The sequence below is a fragment of the Chinchilla lanigera genome, unplaced genomic scaffold (genome assembly GCF_000276665.1).
Source record: "Chinchilla lanigera isolate Chin_1 unplaced genomic scaffold, ChiLan1.0 scaffold00033, whole genome shotgun sequence".
NCBI classification, from domain to species: domain Eukaryota; kingdom Metazoa; phylum Chordata; class Mammalia; order Rodentia; family Chinchillidae; genus Chinchilla; species Chinchilla lanigera.
In genome coordinates this window covers 19405924-19425678 of record NW_004955434.1, presented here as the reverse complement: position 1 = coordinate 19425678, position 19755 = coordinate 19405924, and the positions used below count along the sequence as shown (strand labels likewise).

Sequence of the window (19755 nt, the reverse complement as noted above, 5' to 3'; positions counted from 1 at the left end):
ATGTTAAAGGTCTCCCTGGCGTCCTGTTTGAGCAGTTGGGGTTCCTCAGGTCTATCAGTACGGTACGTGGCCTTTCTTCAGGCTCAGTCTGCATAGTAGTTGCACTCATATCAGATGTGGTACAGGGCTACTCCCGAGGAATTTGTATCTCTAGCCAACCATTATACATGAAACTTAGTACTACATTCCCATTGTATTTTATCTCTTAAACCATGTATGACTATTCACTTTTTTTAAAATTGTAATTTGTTTAATATAAGTGATTCACTGATAATTTTCAGTGTTGAGTTTTTTGAGGGCAGTATTTGTTCTTTTATTCTCTGAAGTGTGACACATTCTTCTATCACATTTCACTTCTCTAATTCCCATATGTTTTTTTACAGACATATTTCAATCACCTTTTCTTTTCAATATTGGTAAATATAGACAGAAAAAAGAAACTCCTTTGATTTCTAACATTTTTTTGCCTCTGTTGAAGTAAGATCAAGTTAAATGGATATGTTTTCTTCCAAACTGCACTCCTTACTAAAAAATTGTCACCATCTAAAGAGATAAATAAATGATTCTGTGGTTTGATAGTCATGACTGGAGAACACCCTTTTTTCTCTCATTAGAGATAGATTCATCTTGGGTTTTGATCGCTGTGGGAAGCTGGAGAGATAAGCCTGGTGGAGTTAACCGAGTGTCTGGCTTGCTTGAAAGTGCTTTTTGTTCAAATGCTAAAGGTAGTGTCTGCCTTCAGGTCATTTCCTTCGGACGTTTGCAGCGTATGTGCGCTTGGCCATGCTGGTGCTCCGTAGGTTGCTTGCTCATGTTGGCCTTTTAAAGTTTCTTCTTCCCTGCCTTCCCTTCCGTTTTACACAGTGAGAGTCTGAGAGACCTGGATCTTCCTCCTGTGTCATGGTGTGTGCTTTTGCCTTTTCTCATCGGTTTTCAGCCATGTTTTTGAAAACGGTCATCATCCAGAGAGATTTTACCTTGGTCTTTCTTGGTTTTCTAGTTTACATAGGCTAGTGGTTCTCAGGGTTTAATACTCAGCAGAATCACTTGGAGAGCGGAGGAGCTCACTTTGGACAAACCTGTGCTACCAGTGTCCGTAAGTTTGCTGTCCCATCCCCCAAAGGGGTCTTTCCAGATTTCATGCACTCATGTTCCTTGGAAATTCCTTACTCTACGTCAGACTGCTAGTGTGAAAGAAAACTCAGAAATTTGCCTTACATTTTATTTGTGCAGAGTTAGTTGTACAGGAGGAGCAAATCGGTGAGATGTGCCATTTCTAACTGCAGTACTTCCCCAGTTAAAGACTGTCGTGGTCAGCCCTTCATAGCTGAGACTCCTCCTTACAGTCTCTCAATGCAGAATTCTGGGAAGCCTTCTATAATTTCATTGAATTGGACCCTGAGTGAGACTAACTGAATGTTTGGTTTTTTTTTTTTTTTTTAGCTTCTCCAATTGCTATTGCTCTTTGATACGTGAGATTTGCCTCCATTTCCTCTGAATTCCTTCTCAAACTTCTCAGCTCCTGTGAGGGTGATACTATGTCTTCTTTCCTTTTTAAGACTGGCAGTTGAACATAGGACCTTCATGCTGGGCTATATCTGCAGTTCCTTTTCATTTTTTATTTTGCGACAGGGTCTTGCTAAGTCCCTGAGCTGTCCAGCTGGGGTAGACCTTGTAATTTTCCTGCCACAGCCTTCTAGAATACTGGGATAATAGGGCTCACTGTCATGCTTAGCTGGGGTACCACTTTTAAAAGTGAGGTGTAGGTGGGAAGGGGCATTTATTGATATATTGTGTGGCTACTGAACAATTAGTTAGGTGGTTTACATACGCCATCTCAGTCCACCTTGCCAACTTTGCACAGCAAATGTAACTACTCCCTTTTCAGATGCAGGAAACTATGTTCTGAGATACTAAGTAAATGACCAACCTTGTAAGATATTGCAGTTGCAATTTAAACAGAGGTCTAACTTCAAAGCCAGAGTTTTTTTAATATCACCTATCTTTAGGATTGGGGTTGAGAATATATATAAGGCGTACTTGAAATTTTACTTAATGTCAGTAAGCAACAAGCCGTGGTGTTCAGTTTCCAAAGTGCTCAATTTCAAAAGGTGATTGCAGCCAATTTACACTAACCCGATGCTTTATTTAGGATAGTGGTTCTCAGGGTTTAATACTCAGCAGGATCACTTGCAGTGCAGAGGAGCTCACTTTGGACAAACCTGTACTACCAGTGTCAGTAAGTTTCCCTTAAATATAAAACACATCCATGCGTAGGAATAAATGACTTCACCCTCAGTTGCTCTAGTGCTAAAACCTAGATAAAACTAGAATTCTAGGAAAGGTTGAGCTCTGTCAAATGGTAGGGATTTTCCGTTGAAGCACTAGTTTTGGTAGTAGTTGGAAGAACTTGTGTTCATTTCATCTGTCCATTTTCAAATATGAAGGAAGGACCACAGTGATAGGTTTCAGGGGTTTTTTTTGTTCAAAATAAAAAGAATGCATTGCAAAGTAAAACCCCCCCCCATCTCATGTGGAAATTAAGAAATGCTGTGTTGTAAAGCCCTTTGATAGCTCCCGGAAAAAAAAGTTCTCTGTAATTTTTATATTATTCATGGCCCACAAGGCTCCTGGGGGTGTCACCATGGAAAAAAGATTTTACCTTTTTGTCTCATATTTGACAGTATAAAAACACGGTAGTTTTGTTTGTGTTTGTGGCTGTGAACTCTCTTGTGTCTGCAGAGGTTGGTCATGTCACAGAAACCAGAGTGTATTTCTGTCCCTTTCTTATCAAAAAAAGGGACAGAAGTGTTTGGACTCTCCTTGCTTTCTGAGAATGAGGCTTTCATTTTGGCTTTGGATTCTGTATGTGTCCCTTAGGGGTTTTATGCTGGGTTTCCATGATAGAGAAAATTTAGCCTTGCGGTGTTGTCTTCTAGTTAAGTTGCGTGCTGAGAAATGAAGATAGAAGTTCGGTCTGTACCCCGCCACTTGGCTTGCCTTGATATTTTTCAGCTTTTGCCCTCGTTAATTTTGCTGCAGTGTTTTACGTGCTTCCTCATCATTGTACTGCTGGCTGGTTTGTTTACTTACCTGCTTTTTCTCACAGGTTCTCCTGGTGAGCTTGTTGTCCAGTCCATTTCTCTTAATGATCTTCCGGAATTCTTAGTGTCAACGGAGTGGTTTTTTCCTTGGCGCTTGGCACTGTATAACTAACCAGCGGAAGTTAGGCTGAAGTTCCATCAGTGGTTCCTCCGGCTAGGAATGTAACAGTTCTTACATCCACGTGTCTTGAGTCCTCCCACTGGACTTTTCCCCTGGTTATCTCTTGCCCTCTATTTTTCAAAACCATTTTGTGTGTCCATTCTTTTCCTGAATTCTGATTGTGTCCCTCCACACTGCTAGACTGAACTCACCAAAACACATATGTTTAGAGCTGATCTGGGCTTGTGGCCAGCTTAACTGAAAAGACTTGAGCTGACATGAAAGTTAGTGTGTTTATTTAGGCTGTGACTTTCTTAGTGCTGACCAGGCAAATGCCTACCTGAATGTTTAATATTTAAAAGTAACATTAAGTTTCACAGGGACGCAGGCTGCAAGGAACATCTCTGGCTTTTTACGCACCTATCTTATGAACGTGCCCCTCTCCCCCAGCTATCGTTTGTGTGTCTTTATCTTTCTACTCTTGTCTCCTTTGTTCTACCAACCTTCTACTTGCATTGAACTTTAAATAGTTTGAACTGTAATGCCCATTTGCAGTATGGGGTGTTTTATGTCCCCCCGCCCCCAGAAATTCAGTGCCTAACAGTTTTTATATGGGATCTTAGTAAACAAAGAATGTGTGTGTATGTGTGTGTATGTCGGGGGGAGTGGGAAGCCTGCCACGTTTCCTCCCTGCCCCACAGCAAGTGTGTTTTCTGGAAGCCCTTTTGACATCGAAGTGAAGGCCCACTGGCCCTCCCTTACTGAATTCTCCTGGGAGGCCTTTGTGCCTGTTGTCACATCTTTTGTCTCTGCTGATTATACACAGAATAAGTTGTAAATAGCTCTCACACACACCATGATTCCTTGGAGGTATGTACAGGAGCACGGAGAGGCACTCAGATCCAGCTCACCCTAGGGATTTTGCAGGGTCCCTCACAAGGCCTCTCACTTCCTGTTACAAGCACCAGCGGAGGCAAATTTATCAGTTCTGGACAGTTACCATCCTGTCATTAAACCGGCGGCATACCATTTAGAAAATATTAGCTGATCAGTTCACTATTTATCTTTGTGTTTAATTTGAATTTTTTAGTACTGTAAAAGCAAAAGTATACACAGATGCCAAGAATAAAAACTGTCTTCAAAAAAAAAAAACTACGTCTTCAAATCTTAATCACTGTGAGCATTTTGTAAAAATTACTGTAGGGCGCTTTGTCCTAACACTGACTGCCAGAAATGAAGGAAAGTGGGTGAAGTTAATCCTCTCAATCAGTTTAAAATGTATCTTCCAAACAATGGGTAGGTACATACATATTTTATTATCTTAATTTATAATAATGAGATAATTCTGGCTGCTGTTGTTTCTATCAGTTACGTTTTGATTGCGTATAGATACCTGGCTATCTTCTGAGGTATCTGAATCAATGCAGAACGAGATACGCCAAATTAAGTTATCTACTTATGTCTTTAGTATTTTCTGTGGTATATTTTGATGAGTTAAGAGATATGGCTGCCTTTCCTTTTAAAAAAGTTTCCTGATACTTGATGACACTCCTCATGCTGGGGATGTTGGGTATTGTTAGATCATGATCTGTTAGTGAACTAAGCAGTTTGGGTTTGAATGTCAGCTGCCTCATCTCTGAAATATGGGAGTCTACTTTCATGGATGGTTATGGATTGTTTTTTTTTTTTGCTCAGAAATGGTAGGATTCTAAGTTTGAAAGTGCCACCTACTTCCCTACTGGTTCCTTTTCGTGATTAGGATTGTTTAAACATACTGGTAGCTTGGCACGATTTCCTCCCCAGTGTGTTCATAGACTTTGTTGTTTTCTCTCAGAAACTGTATTTCTAAGTGTCTGAAGTTATAATTGAATGTAATTATAGTTGTTTAACTTTCTCCTTTCCTCTTGAGAGTGTTTATAAAGTGCATTCGGTGGCTGTGAGGATAAAAAGGAACTAGAAACTTAGTTTTTTGACACTGTCAAATAACACTAAGGTAAGTAGAAATTTGTTTTGTATATGTAAAATAAGGTATTATTTATGCAGAATTTGCATATCAGTTGTATGTATTCTGGCTTATAGAATCTGCTTCAGTCATTTTAATAGTCACATTTGTTGAAGTTTTAAAGGAAGTCTTTTTGGGAGTTTCATTTTGATATGGGATATTTGGATGGGTTTTTTTGCCTTTTCTTCTGTTGCCCTCCTAGGGAGAATTACTGTTACAGAACTCATTAATGCAGCCTCGTCTTTCAGCTGAGGGGTGGAATCAGTGTTATTTCCTTGTGTGACACAACACAATTCCTAATATCTCTGCTCTTCTCTATGCCTGATTTCTTTCTCATTCCTTAATTTAGAGGGTAGATTCTCTTTCATGTTGTTTATGTTGTCTAGGTCAGTGATAGCAAACATTTTAGAGACCGAGTACCAAAACTGCAACCCAAAACCCACTTATTTATCACAAAGTGCTTACATTATGGTTAAACCTGAATCCTGAGGTTTTAGGAAAACAAAACAAAAAACTCACACATTAACATCTTTTGTCTTAAAAGAGAAATATAACACATGTGCCATAGGCTGGCCGTTGTCCTAGGTCCAGAGCAAGCAGGTCTCGCTTTTTGATGGCCCTTGCTTCTTTTCCTCTCTTGTCCTCTTTGTAATGTCTTTCATACGAAACCTCCGTAAATGCCCTTAGGTTCTAAATGTAGTTATTACCATGGTTTTACTACTTCCTTGTTTTCAATCTTTACCATTTCTTAAGTTTGAGTTTGGGCTTGGGACTTAATAGCATGTGCCTCTGAGTTTCTTACCTATTCTAAAATTAAGTTTTTTGTGTGAAAAATGGGCATGCACATGGCTTACAAGATTGTTGATGGGAAAAGTGTATATGTAAGTTGCCCACATGTTGACTGCATTGGTGCGTGGGCCTCCAGTGGTGCAGTTCAAGGGTTATAATTCAGTTATGACCTCTAAGGACAGGGTGACCTGTCTGTTTCACCTCGTGAGCGCTGGTGGGGAAAAAAATGAGAGATTTAAAAAGGAGAGCACTGGGACAAGAATTTTTGAAGAATTAACTGAATTTTTGTCGGAGATATTTTTTTTTTTTTTTGGTTTTTCTCCGGTACCGGGAACCAAACTCACGATCTTGTGCTTGCCAGGCAGGCACTTTGCCGCTGAGCTAAATCCCCAGCCCCTTTGTTGGAGATATTTACCAGTGCAAAATAAAGTTTTTGAAAATTGTTTAAGTTAAAAATTGTTTTTATTGTTAAAGATAAAGAGCAAAAATACATTAACAAACAAACAGACATAAACAAAATAATACCCAAACAATAGAAGTAATACAGAATTTCAGACAAGGTGATAGGAAATTAACAATGGTTGTTGTGTTACATATTGTGATCTTGAAATTGGTTACTCAGTTAAACAAATATAGGCATATAAGATTGGAAAAAATATGTATATATATACACACACACAGGATAGCTGAGAGAGTCATACTATTGGACTTTTATTGCTTTATTGAAAGGAACAGTTAATGTTTAATTGTTTAAGTTTTGAGAAGTAAACTGATTTTTGAATTAAAAGAGAGAAACACCTAAAGCAGCACATGTGGCTGAAAACAGATCTCTGAACACAGATAATTGATTAGCACAGATGAGCTTAATTGGAATTTTAAAAATACCAAACAAAACACCAAAAGAATGCTTTGATAGGAAGGAGGGTGGAGTTGAGATGACACTTAGTTCATGTAGTAAGATTTAGGTAGAGAAATGATTAGTGAGGATTGAGCATGTTTGCAAGTATGTGTAGTGATTAGAGAAGCATTCATTCGTCCATGCATGCGTGCATGCATTCGTACATTCTTTTGCAGTGCTGGAAATGGTGCATGCTAGGCAAACGCTTTACCACTGAACTACATCCCCAGTTCCCTGTAGAAATTTTTAAAAAGTAGAAAATAGGTAAAGGTGGAATTTAAATCCCCTTTTCTTTACCTTAAAATCTAAAATAGGCAGCAGGCAGTATTTGGGGATGATATTGAGTAATTATAATATGTTAACATAATTTTAAGGGAGTCTTTCTGGGTTTCCTTGTAGAATTCTAGATACAGAGAAATATCCATGAAATCATAACTTCTATTGTTTTCATTTTTATTAGAATATACCTATAAACCAAGGTTCTTAAAGATAGTAGCCATGTAGAAGAGGTATTGAAATACAGTTAATGTTTAATTAAGTAAGAAAACTTATACATTAAAACATTATCAAGGATGAGGACTAGATATGTTCAAAGTGAGAGGGAATTTTTTGAGTATTTTGTGGGGGATTAATGGCAATGTATTTGTTATTATAATCTTTAAATATTTATGATATTTTGATCATCCTTTTTGATCAAATGTTTATGGTCATTTTTGTCAAATAAAAACATTATCATGGGTGTGTGTCTTTATCTACCTCATTCACCGGCTCTGGTACCATGAGACTTCTGGCTCTTCCCAAAGTCAAAATGAGCATGCAAGTTAAAGGTTTTGAATTGATTGAGGATACCAAGGCAGCCAGGACACTGCAACTGAAGACATGAAAGAGGACTTCCAGGGGGATTTAGCTCAGCGACACAGCGCCTGCCTGGCAAGCGCGAGGTCGTCAGTTCGATTTCCGATATGGGGGGGGGCAGGGGGTACTTTCAGAACTGCAGGACTGTGGGATAAGTTTGTATGAAAAGAGGGGAAGTATTCTGAGGAAGGGTTAATGGCGGTGTGTCTTTCACAGTAATAAATTAACTTTTAAAGCTTTTACTGTATTTTTGACCATCACTTGTAAATAAATAAATAATGAATGTTGATACCTACAAGACTGCTTGTGTTAGCCTATACTAGGAATGAGAAAAATAAATTTAAACAGTTAAGTGTAGAAAAGAACTTTAAGCATCACTGAATACAACTTAATTGTTACAGAAGAGAATTGAAGGCCAAAAGAAAAAGAATATGTCAGTGTCCAGTAGAAATTCTGTTTCAGTCTTTTTCCCTTCCCCATTTCTTTCCTTTTTTAACTTCCTTCATCCTTCCTGTCCATAGATATTTATTAAATGCCTACTTTGTGTTACAATAAATATAGGAGGGAACAGAAACCAATGTGGATCTTTTCTTCTTGGAATTTAACTTCTTTAGTGAATAAAGTAGGTTTTAGGATATTTATATTTGATATACCAACTATTAAATGCCCATCAAGCCGTAATGGCTTGTTTCAGGTCTGCAGTTGGGGTACCCCTGCTTCCGTCCGGGTCACGTGTGATGTGTGCAGTTCTCAGTAGCCTCTATGCCCAGCATCTAACCCAGCCGTATTCCCCCAGGTTCCACTGGCATGTGCTGGCAGAGTGCTGGGTGCAGACTTCTGCCCAAACCTGGAGGAGCCAGACCAGAGGCTGGAAGTCCAGGTTGGAGTCTTACTGTTTTATCAGCTGGGGGTGGTGTGGCAGAAACAGTGTTCCATGAAGGCCGTTTGGGTGTTAGCAGCGCTGTCAGGGCAAGATGACCGTTGAGACAGGTGTGAAGAGTAACCAGTATACACGTGTGTGGCAAAAGGCCCTTTTCACGATGAATTTGGTGTGTCTGGTGATGATTTATTTATTCATTCAAGAAATACATTTTGACCAGGAATGTAGCTCAGTACTAGAGCGTTTGCCTCGAATGTGCGAGGTTCTGGGTTCCACCCCCAGTACTGTGCTAGTGGGAATGGTGCTAGAATTTGTAGTGGACAGGTTGACTGCCAAGGTTCAAAAAAGTTACTGTGAACATTTGACAAGTTACTTAATCTATGTTAGCCTTAGTTTTCCCATCTATAAAATGGAGATTAACTACAAAAGGTGATTATGAGAATTAAATGACCTAATTTATATCTAGCAGTTAACACGGGGCCTGGCACATAAGAGGATTTAATACTTAATAGCTTTCATCTCTTAGAGTCATCATTAGCATATGCTAAACTGGGGATAAGTCATGCTTCCTGTATTTTGGTTTCTGAACTCAGGACAGCAGATATTCAAGTGGACACATTACAAGAAAAGCAGGACTTCAATCATAAGGGTTGTATGTCTTTATAGGTTGAGAGATACGTGCAAAGTACATTTTTCCTAAAAATACGGGTTTAAATTTTAGTCAATTTTGAGTGGTCTTGAGGCATTAGAAGCACTTTGTAGAGTCTTGTAAATTAAAAATATATGTATCACTTCTTGGGTAGAGGCGTGTCCATATTTCTGTATATGTTTTAACTTTTGAAAAGTGTATGTGCCATTGCAAAGATACAGGCTGAAGTTTCAATATGGCTGGCATCTCCTACTCTGAGCAAACCTGTATTATTATTTTTTCAGGGCTTGCACTTGGCATTGTTTTTGTAAATTTTCTGGCTTATGGCGTGAACATAGTGAGTTCAATTTTATAACATTTTTACTGATTTAGATACCCCATGTGAAAAAAGAAAACACTTTTAAAAATTGACTTCTCCACAGCAGGAGTGAGGGTGGAAGTGGTGGAAGGGGGGTTTCAGTTTTTATGGCACTGACGAGTATACCATCTCGTTCACACCTGCTCTTGGCCTAGGGAAGACCACCTGAGCTCTGCTGTGCCCCAAGCTGGTACCGTCTGGGTGGTGTATGGCTGTGGTACAATAGGAAGACAGGTATGACACATATGAGGCATGAATGTGTATTTCCTAGTTCTAGAAAGCTAACAGCTTGTGTGTGACACAGAAATGCAGAGTGATGGAAGAGTTTTCACGGAGAGTAATCTGATCCTTGACCTCTGTGGGTAGGACGAGTGACGGTTTTCAAACACATCACGGCAGTGATCTGTTATGAGTGACGGTTAGATAATCCGTTTTTGAACCTTCAGTTACGTGTGAAGAGAATGGGTTTTACAGATGTGAAAGTGTGAAATAAAACTGAACAAGATCTAGGGAGCACATTATTTTGACATAATAAAGGAGAAAAAGTGTATTTACAAGTTTAAGTGAAACTGGATGTAGGTAAACAGATTGTGTGGTTGACAGTTCAGTATGGGCCTTGCAAAAAAGACCGATTTCTTTGACAGAGGAACAAAAGCGATTCATATTGTTGGACTTCTCGTCTTGTAACACCATTTTGGTGAGCCGAGTGGGAAGGCTGGCTGTGTTAAAAGACTGTCCACTCTGGTAAATCGGTGAATTAACGGGGACCCGCTTAAGCATCCTCTTTCATTTTCCACTCTTTCCCCCTGAATGTGGCTTCCACACATTTCAGAAACATAGTGCATTCTGTATCCATCAAGTCGTAATAAACTTGACGCTTCATAAGGTCTTCACCAGCTAACAATTCCAGCAGTATTTTTTTAGCTTTGTCTCATTTCCTTCTTGCCATGGCACGAATCTGGCTCTTTTCTTTTTTTAGGTATTGGGGAACAAGCCATTTCTAATTTTTTAGTCTAGCTTGACACTTCAGGGAACTCGAAATCTCTGTTGGACTTGCCAGAGTTGTTCACTTCTTCTGGTTGGATCTTAGGTCTTCCTCCTGGGGCAGGCATTGTAACCACTAGGGATTTACTCTCTGGCCTCTTGATTCTGAGGATAATCTCCCGTATACCTCAATTTAGGAGCAGTGGTTTCTTTATATCCTTTCTTAAAAAGGATTTTCCTTTAGACATACACCCTCATATCTGGTTTAGTTTTATATTTCAGCTAACATAAATTCTTACGACCATAGAAACAACTTCCTCCTAAGTTCTTGACTGTGGAAACATCTTCCTGCTACTTTTTTCCTTTAAAATGTTCGCCTTTTATACCTAAAATGTCACATTTCTTAGTAGCAATGTAATTTGGCAGTCCCAAGATTTTCATACTCTTCTATGAAGACTGTTATCTTTTAAGTCTGTGTGTGCTTTGACCTTTGTGAAGGTATCTGCTCTATTTTTATGTTAATGTTTGATTTAGTAAAATTGCTGGAAATCAAGACTTTGAATCACTAAATTTATTTTCTACAGGTATGGAAGTGGGTTACTTTGTTTAACTTGGTTGGTTAATTGACATATAACAGCTAAGAATTGTGCTCTTAGGAAATTATCTTCTAGGAGATGGTTTTTCTAGCTTAGATCTCCCTTAACTGCTGATAAATATTTTATTTTTTAATCAGAGAAAAGTTGGCTTTTTTAACCTAACTGTGCCTTATCATATATTAAGTTGTCATAGTTAGTTTAATACAGTTCTTTTCTTGGTTGCGAATTCAAAATGTGAGGTTTGACTTAGTATTTTTTACCACTGAAGTGCTTAGAAAATTAGAGTAAATAATGAACCAATATTTCAGTACCAGATTAGACACAATTTGCTGTGATGTTTCATAAACCACAGACTCCTTTCTTCTGTAAATGCGTGAAGGATCGCTTTTTTTCCAGACATACTGGGGTGCAAGTGTGAATTTCCATAAAATTTAAATGAGGTGCTTCCTGTAATTAATGAACAATTGTGGCTGCTCTCTGGTCTGCATTGTAATTAACCGTGATCAGGCTTGTTTAGTGATGACACTGTTCCTGTAATAATTTGACAAGCTACTGTGAATTTGCCAGGTTATTAAACAACCTGCAGCATTCACTTGCAGAATCATAGGGGCAAGCTTGGAGGCCGCTGCTGTTAGTTAAATGCACCATCAGGGTGAACCAAAAGCTACCCCTAGAAGTCTTATCAATCACCATAAGCGGATTTAAATTCCTATGATTTTGGAGAACTGACTCAATTTTATATGGGGAGAGTTGGAAACTTTTATTACACGATAAACCTACTGGGGCAGAGCTGATCATTTTTATGAACTCATAATGAAGCCAGCAAATTCTTTGTATTGTGAACACCAGTATGTACTAAACAAATCCGAGGCTTCCCTTGCTACCTTCCTAAATAGGTATAATTATTTATTTGTTTTAAAAACTGTTTCTTCCCCCATGTGCACCCACAGCATCCCCAAAGACATTTTCATTCTCTCCTGGGTCTCTGGGTCTGCCTGCCTGCCTGCCTGTCTTTTCTGTGAGAAATAACAAATGACCGGCGCTAAGTGGAGTTATGTTGAAGGCAGAGCAACCTAAGTGGACTAGTAGCCTAATGTCCTTGGTCACTTGTGCACCAGCCCCCCAAGCCCCTTTTAGGTTAAGAACTGTTCAAAAACGTTACTGTCTAGTTACTGTGGTGTCTTTCATTCAGACTGTGTTTATTGACTAAACCACAAGGATTCCTGCCCAAAGTGCCAGGCGGTCTCTGCTTGACTGATTTTGATTTTCTAACATCAGCCCTGGGGTTTATTTGAAAAATGTACATACACTGCAGCTTTAACAAGTCAAGCGACTGCATGTTTTTGACCATAGAGTGGAGTATATCTGATGATCATTAAATGGGGGGGGGGAGGTGTAGAGAATAAGTGTAGTAGTCATTGTACCGTTGCAGAGTGAGTGTGCGTGTGTATGACACATGGTTTTTGTCTTTTCATCTTCTCCAAGAGCCAGAAAGTTTCCTGCCGTTCTCTTTCCAGCCATTGACAAATGATTGCCAGATGTGAGATCTGTGCAGTGCTCTTTCTCTCAGCAAACCTGCAGCGCAGGGATATTTGATTCTCCCTTGCCCATTTCATCTCCTTTCCACATCTGCCAGGGACACACAAGCAATACGTCCCTACATGAGAGTTTAAAGTTTACTCAGCTCCCTTTCCCCCTCTGGTACAGAACTTGGAGACAACAGAATGGGGTCCATATGATGCTGCCCAGCTTCACTGTACGAAATTAGTTGTTTATTTTAGTTATCTACCTCTTAGTAAGTCAACTATTTCATTTTAGTTTCACTTCATGGAGATTTTGATGTAACCCTGGGAGTGCTAAGAGTTCCCTTTTGTCTGCTTGCTGTGAGTATTCCTCGACTACCTTCTCTTTGAGCCCCTCAATTCTGATAAAACTTGAGATTATCAATTCTATAGGGCCTCCTAATAAAGTAATTGTAATATACAACTGTCAAAATATTTAGTGTTGAAAAAATATTAAGTGTGGAGTGTCTGATAGAATTTGGTTGTTTAGGAATTAAAAATCCATCTATGAGAAGGAGAATTCAGCTTGCTGGCTTGAATACTTTACCTTGTGTTCATGTCCATTGTCAAAGTTGATACATATGGGCTGTAGTTTTAATCACAAGTAGACTAAAAAGAGAAAGTACACCGAGTTTTGGAGGTATGTACGATGAGCCCGTGTAGGCCACACACAATCACTAACATGCACAGAAGCCTTTTGCATCTGCTTAGAATCTGTGTTGATATTGATTTTTTCACCCTCATCTCAGTTTGAAAATATTTCACAAATGCCCTTATAGCTCATGTTCCTATTATAGGGTGGGCTGACACAGGTGGCCTTTCTGTTTTCCTATTATATTTTTTGGCAATCGGAAAGGCCCCTTATTCCCCGAATAAGATCAGCATTTTAAAAAAACATTTAAAAAATAATCCATAAAATGTCTGCCACATGTTCTGTAGTTTATGGAAATGTTTTCCCAATTAGAGCCTACTGTATTTGTACTGTAAAAGTGCTAGTATGTTTACTATTTCTCTACCTTCCAAAGTACTTGTCATTAAGTGAATTTGTATTTTTAGGTGAAATAAAAATGAGAATTTTAATGACTATTTCTGAGTTTCCACACTGAGCCAAAAAAAAAAAAAAGTATGTATTTTGTTTTTTAAGGAAGTCAGGTAACATATACCTGTATCTTGATTAGCACAGGAAAATAGTGAAGTTTTATTGCAGTGTTTTCTTTAAACACAATCACTGAAGTAATATTGGTAAACAAAACTTAGCCAAGACAGCAAAAACACCTAGTAGCCTCTGAAAGTATAAATTTTACTAAGCATAAGTGAAACGGGTGGAAATGTTTAGCAGTTACCAAAATGGTTCTGTGTTTCTACTGGAAGCATGTATGGATGGGGAAAAACAGTGAGGGCGACCCTTTTAGAGCTTTCGGTGGTAACGCCCAGCAGCCCACCCCAGCATTTGGGCCACAGGTTCAGCACCACTGGAAGGTAATCATAGTTGAAGATGAAGATGATACTTCCAAACTGTTCACTCTTAAAAAGATGATGATGATGCTTGTGATGGGAGGAATTAAATTTAAACAGTGCTCCCTAACAAAATGATCAAAAGTAGAAAAAGTGTGTGGAATAAATGTATATTATTGTTCTTTGCATTCTCCTACGACTGACTCTGGCCTAGGCACTCAGTGGATATGAATAGCTGGGAAGGTGGAGGCAAAGAGCTCTTTTATAAAACACCACAGTTGGGAACTCTTGTAGCAGGATCCGTGTTCCTCTGAATTTATATCGCTTCACTGAATTTACTCTCACTCATGGGTTTGCTGGTTTCTCATACATTCCTGCCTTTTCTGCACTGTGGTTACTCCGGGAGACAGAGCAGTACTAAGCAATGGAGGTGTCATCCGGCCTGCGCACCTAGGGAATGTCCTTCAGAGGACGACTTGTCACCAGCCGTCAAAGAAGAGAGTGGCTTTGTGGTCTCTGAACATCTGGCAGTGCTGCACAGGAAGCTGAGGGGGTGTCATTAATTGTGATGAAATAATTTAAACCATCAGGAATAAATGAGGCTGTTAAGCTAAGTTCAGATTCCATTTGCCATGCACATGTGTCTAGCAGCCTGTGTGCAGTTAAAAAAATTGAATTATATTAGCTCATGAGTAGAAGTGAAACAGATATTGTAAATGAAACAAGTTGCTGTGTAGTGATGACATCCTGCTGAACCACTCCACGAAGTTAAAAGTTTTTGGGATCAATATACGGAAAGTGGTACATTATTTAATGAACTTATATATAAAATGCTTTCTTATGATGCTGAGGATTATAGTGAGGACCAGTGGCTTATGGGCACACAGTGAGATTAGGGAGGTAGGTGAGTATAAAGAAATAAGTCACAGGTAAAGGTGGATAGGCTGTGGGTTCTTTGCCTGGCTGAATTGATACTCAACTTACCTTTCTATGAGTATGCCAGGTGCCCTTGCTCTGCATACACACTGCAGGTTGAGGGGCATTTCTCTAGGGACCAACTCTGCATGTCTTTTGGAGAGCCTCTGACACTTTGGGCATATCCATGTTTTTTCCTTACAATTAAAAACAACTATCTTGGGTGATTGATTACTCCTCAAGCAAATTAACATATTTTAAGGCTTTGCACATTTAGCAAGCATGATTTAAATGTAATTTTCAAGTGCTATGCAAGGAGGCAGCCTCAATTTCTTTAGAAAGGAAAGAATGTCAGGTTTGGAATGTCAGAGCTACTCTGAGGTTTTGTGAACAAAATTAAGCAGTAGCATGTAGATTCTAAAGTACCTTTCCAAGGTCAAAGTCATTTCTTTACACCCAAGCAGAATTTTCAAAACTGAACATTTATTTGAAAGCAAACATGGAAATTTGAAAAGTAAAATGAAGTTGTTTAGGTGCAGAAAGCATTTTTGAAAAAAGTCATCAAAGAGGTAATCCCTCTGTCCAAAAAGAGATGCAGGTGAGGGACTGGAACTCTAGCAAGCTTTGGACAAGACTTTCACTGCAAAGATTTTCTCTCCCTTTCCTCTTGTAGACCTTTGGTTACTTTATTGCCCTTTTCTTTTTCCAGTTATATGTCTCCCTTTTCCCTTCCTTTGTTCTTTTTTCATGTTCTCTTCTACTTTTCTGTATTTTCACTTTAACCTTTTATCCTTTCTCCTTATACCCTATTCTTTCTCCATCCTCCATAGAAGTGATTTTCCATTCTGTTTTTGTTTATTGTCATAGTTTTCTTACACTGTTGAAAAAGACTCATATCCATAATTAATTTAATTTTAAAAATTAGAAATTTAGATTGTATTTTTTTTAAAACTGTGTGACTCTTGGTGGAATTTTTAAAAGAATGTAAATGAAACTTAATCAGTTTTTTCTTTCTTTTTTTTTGGAGGAAGGAATACAGAGTACTCATTGAATTATCCCTTTCCCTGGGAACGTGAATGAAATTGTTACTGGTGAAAGTCCACCAGAAGTGTGTGGTTCTGGATTACCACTGTCCTTACTTCTGACATGGAGGGAAGACTTTCAAACTGAAACCCTTAGGTTTTCTGACATCAGACTTACTTGAAGTCTAATAGAGGAACTAGTAGATAGGACTCATGGGTTCCTGCCTTTTCTTCACTGTATCAATTTAACATAAGCTACTTATTCTGCCTACCATAAAGCTAATTAGAATACATTGTTGTTACTATATAAATAATTTTGTAGCTTCTTGTGGTGAAGATCAAAGTTTACATATCTTGATAGTTTAAATATTATTTACCTTAAATCAGTGATATAGTGCCCCCCCCAAATAACGAATCCAAGGCCAACACTGAAAATTTTTTTTTTCAACATTGAAAATTTTACACAAGGTAACTGTGTTGTTCTTTTTAACTTAATTTGTATTCTTTAGTGCCTGTCTCTCAAAAACAGGTAAAATGATAGTACATTCAGCAGTTGCTTAAGGTTTTATTTTGGAAATGTTAGTAAATACAGAAGAAACAGGTTTTGTAAGTTTTTTCTTTTTTAATTTTAATGTGCTGTGAAGTGGGTCCCTCTACATATTTTCAGGACCTTTTTTATTCTTTCCCTACTGTTATTACAGTTACCCTCTGCTTCAGGTAGCATTAATTCATTGATTTCTATATCTTAATTTCTGTATTTGAGGTACATTATGGATTAAACTTGGGCTGAATAGCCTGAGAATCTAACTACATTCCTCATTCTCTCCCTGTTTCAGTGTTTTCATGAGAGAACATTATCTGTATTTCAGATGATCAATTTAACATAAGCTACTTATGTTGGGAATTTCCAGTACTAATATAAGAAATGTTGAGTAAGATGGGTATGTTTACTTCATGTAAATTCTTATGCCATAATCATAGGGTTTTCATAAGAAAGAGAGGAAAACCAAAAGTATTTTAATTCTTGCCTTGAATAGATAGAATTATGTTTGTACGTATATGTGCATGGATTTTGTGTGTGTGTATATACATATATGTAATATATATTTCATATATATCCATATTGTTTATAAGAACAGTGATACTCTAAATATTTTATCAGTGCTATTCACAGTAATACATTTAGAACACACAGTCTCCCTAGTTCTACTTGCTAAAGGAAGAAAATCACTTTGTCAGGGTACATAATGGAATCTCAGTTTCTGTCTTAGGTTCTTTCAGATTCACTATTTTTTTCATGTTGTCTTAAATTTTAAAAATGTGAATTACCTAAGCAGATATTTTTCTTGTGTAGTTTTAGGCCCAGAAATTTTAATAAAAATCACACAGTAAAAACAGTCTCTGTTTTTGATATATCAGAGCCTTTAAGATACTGTTTGCCAGGTTTTATTCTTTTAGAGGTTAGTATTGGTATAATAGTGTTAAAAATAAGTTTACTACTCTTGTACATGAAGAATCAGAAATAGTCCCCCTCTGCATGATTTCTGTTGGAAAAGAAAAGTGCCATTGTAGACGGAGGGAGGATGGAATTGCCCAAGAACATGAAAATTACTCTGTAATGTACCAGTGGCATTTCATGAAACACAGAAACAGAGCAGCTCTCCTTGAAGTCATTGTTATTATAAAAACCATCTCTAAGTGCCTTTTTGGGTACCATGTTGCATCTTATAAAAAATGAGCTGAGCAGATAGGCACGCTGCCCTTTAGGAGTTTGTAATCAAAAACAGATAATGTAACTGATATCTATTATTGTATTAAGGTCTTACAAATAAACATTGATCACATACATAAATAAAGGTTTTATATCAAAGACAAGTAAAACCCTTTTTGTTTGCCTGATTAAATAAGTAAACAGACATCCTCATTCTCACACTGAAACTATCTGTGGAAGTTATGAAATGACTAAACTAAAATAATCCTGACACCAGGATACTCTATTACATTGTTATTTTTTAAGGGGATTAAAAGAGTGCTGGCATTACTGTGATGTCACTGATAGCTTATTTTAGATGGGTCTGGAATCGTAGTTGTTTTATCTTTCTGGGTAAGAAATTTGGAAGAGTTGAATTTTCTTCCATGTCTGGAATTTTTCCATTTACAGCTGCTGCTGATAGTATTTGCAGTTACAGATGAACATCCTGGAGAGTGGCTTAAAAATTTTATCCAAGCCCCCGAAGTTAGTAAAGCTAATATATTTTAAAAATGAGCAGCCATTTTTCTTCTACGTCACTAGAAGCTGTCTTAGAACATACAGATTTTAAATCGATGGTATGAGATGAATTTATATGTCCAAAAGGCTTTGACTGGAATAATGGTAAGAAAGGGTAGGTTCAGAATTTGGGATGAGCAGCTCTACTTGCAAGTTTGGGTGAAGCGGTAGCAGCTACGGTATAAATGTTGGTAGGAGGAAAGAGGTATTGAGTTTAATGAAACACTTCTTTCTGCATGCTGCATTAATGCAAGGTATTTAGCAGTGATTAAATTTTTGAGGTGAGGGGAACTAAAACTAGCAGCATGAGGAAGACTAAACATGAACCCAGCACAAAGTTCAAGACATGAAAAAAACGACGATCTCTACCCTGGTGTAGGTGTCTGTCTGTAAATTAAAGCATGTGGGTGCATAAATTAATTAGAAGAACAGTCAGTGATATAAATCACACTTATTTGGTACACTGATGAAATGAGCATTGTTTATAAGATTATCTTGTTATTTAATCTCTTCTGTACAAACCTGGCGGGTTGGCATTATGAAGTAATAATACAATTAATGTGATGATGTTATACTTTTTCTTGGTACAGGTCTGATCCTGTAGGCCTTTCATGGCTGGGATTTGTGTAGATAGAAGAGCATAAGAGCTGGAAATTTTAATTAGCAAGAATCCCCCACCCCAGTTGTGTGTGTATTTATTTTTGTATCTCAGAATGTCCTCCAAGATTTTATTCTTTTTGAGCTAGTCACCTACTGACCCCAGAAGAATGAATTGCCTTCAGATACTATTTTGTCAAAATTGTGAAGTCATTAGAAGAGCTACCTGTTACCTGCTGCTATTCTGGGCTGTGCTATTGGGTCTCAGATAAAAAGGAAGTTTTACTTTTCCGTGAAGCCATTAGGAATTTTTTGAATAAACAAAAGGGGTTTTCTTTAATGTACAGAAGAATTTTGCTTATCCCTGTTAGTCACTTAAGTCCGTGTCTAACGCATGCAAGGGCCATTTCTTACCTTTGTGTGAAATCTGCGCCCCTGTGAGCTAGAGAGCAGAAAATGGAGAAGGAGAGGCACGGGGAGGGGAAGGAGCTCTACAGAAAGGAAAATTATCAGTGTTATTCAGTGTGGGATTAAGAACATTTCTCAGAGGGAGTTTTGCGTCTAATTCCAATTTGCATCCCTCTGACTGACTCCACGAAGTTGGTTTCTTTATGTCCCAAAATGAAAACTGTATTTTTGGGAAATTAAAGATATACATTTTATTGACCTCGCTTTGAGGTTACTTAAGAGTTCATGACATTCCCGTATTCTTTTTTTTTT

The 19755-nt window shown here is 38.0% G+C and overlaps 1 protein-coding gene across 7 annotated transcripts in view; it reads left to right on the top strand.

The window, feature by feature from the left end:
* Positions 1 to 19755, top strand: part of Bnc2 (basonuclin 2) — a 412238-nt gene that overhangs the window by 143305 nt on the left and 249178 nt on the right. For 5 of the 7 annotated variants that reach the window (XM_013516364.1, XM_005388715.2, XM_005388719.2 and 2 more), the window contains one exon: positions 8545 to 8628. The exons of the other annotated variants lie outside the window; for them this stretch is intronic. In XM_013516364.1, coding sequence (XP_013371818.1) covers positions 8545 to 8628 — 84 coding nt within the window. The remainder of the gene's footprint in view (positions 1 to 8544; positions 8629 to 19755) is intronic. 7 annotated transcript variants of the gene reach the window in all.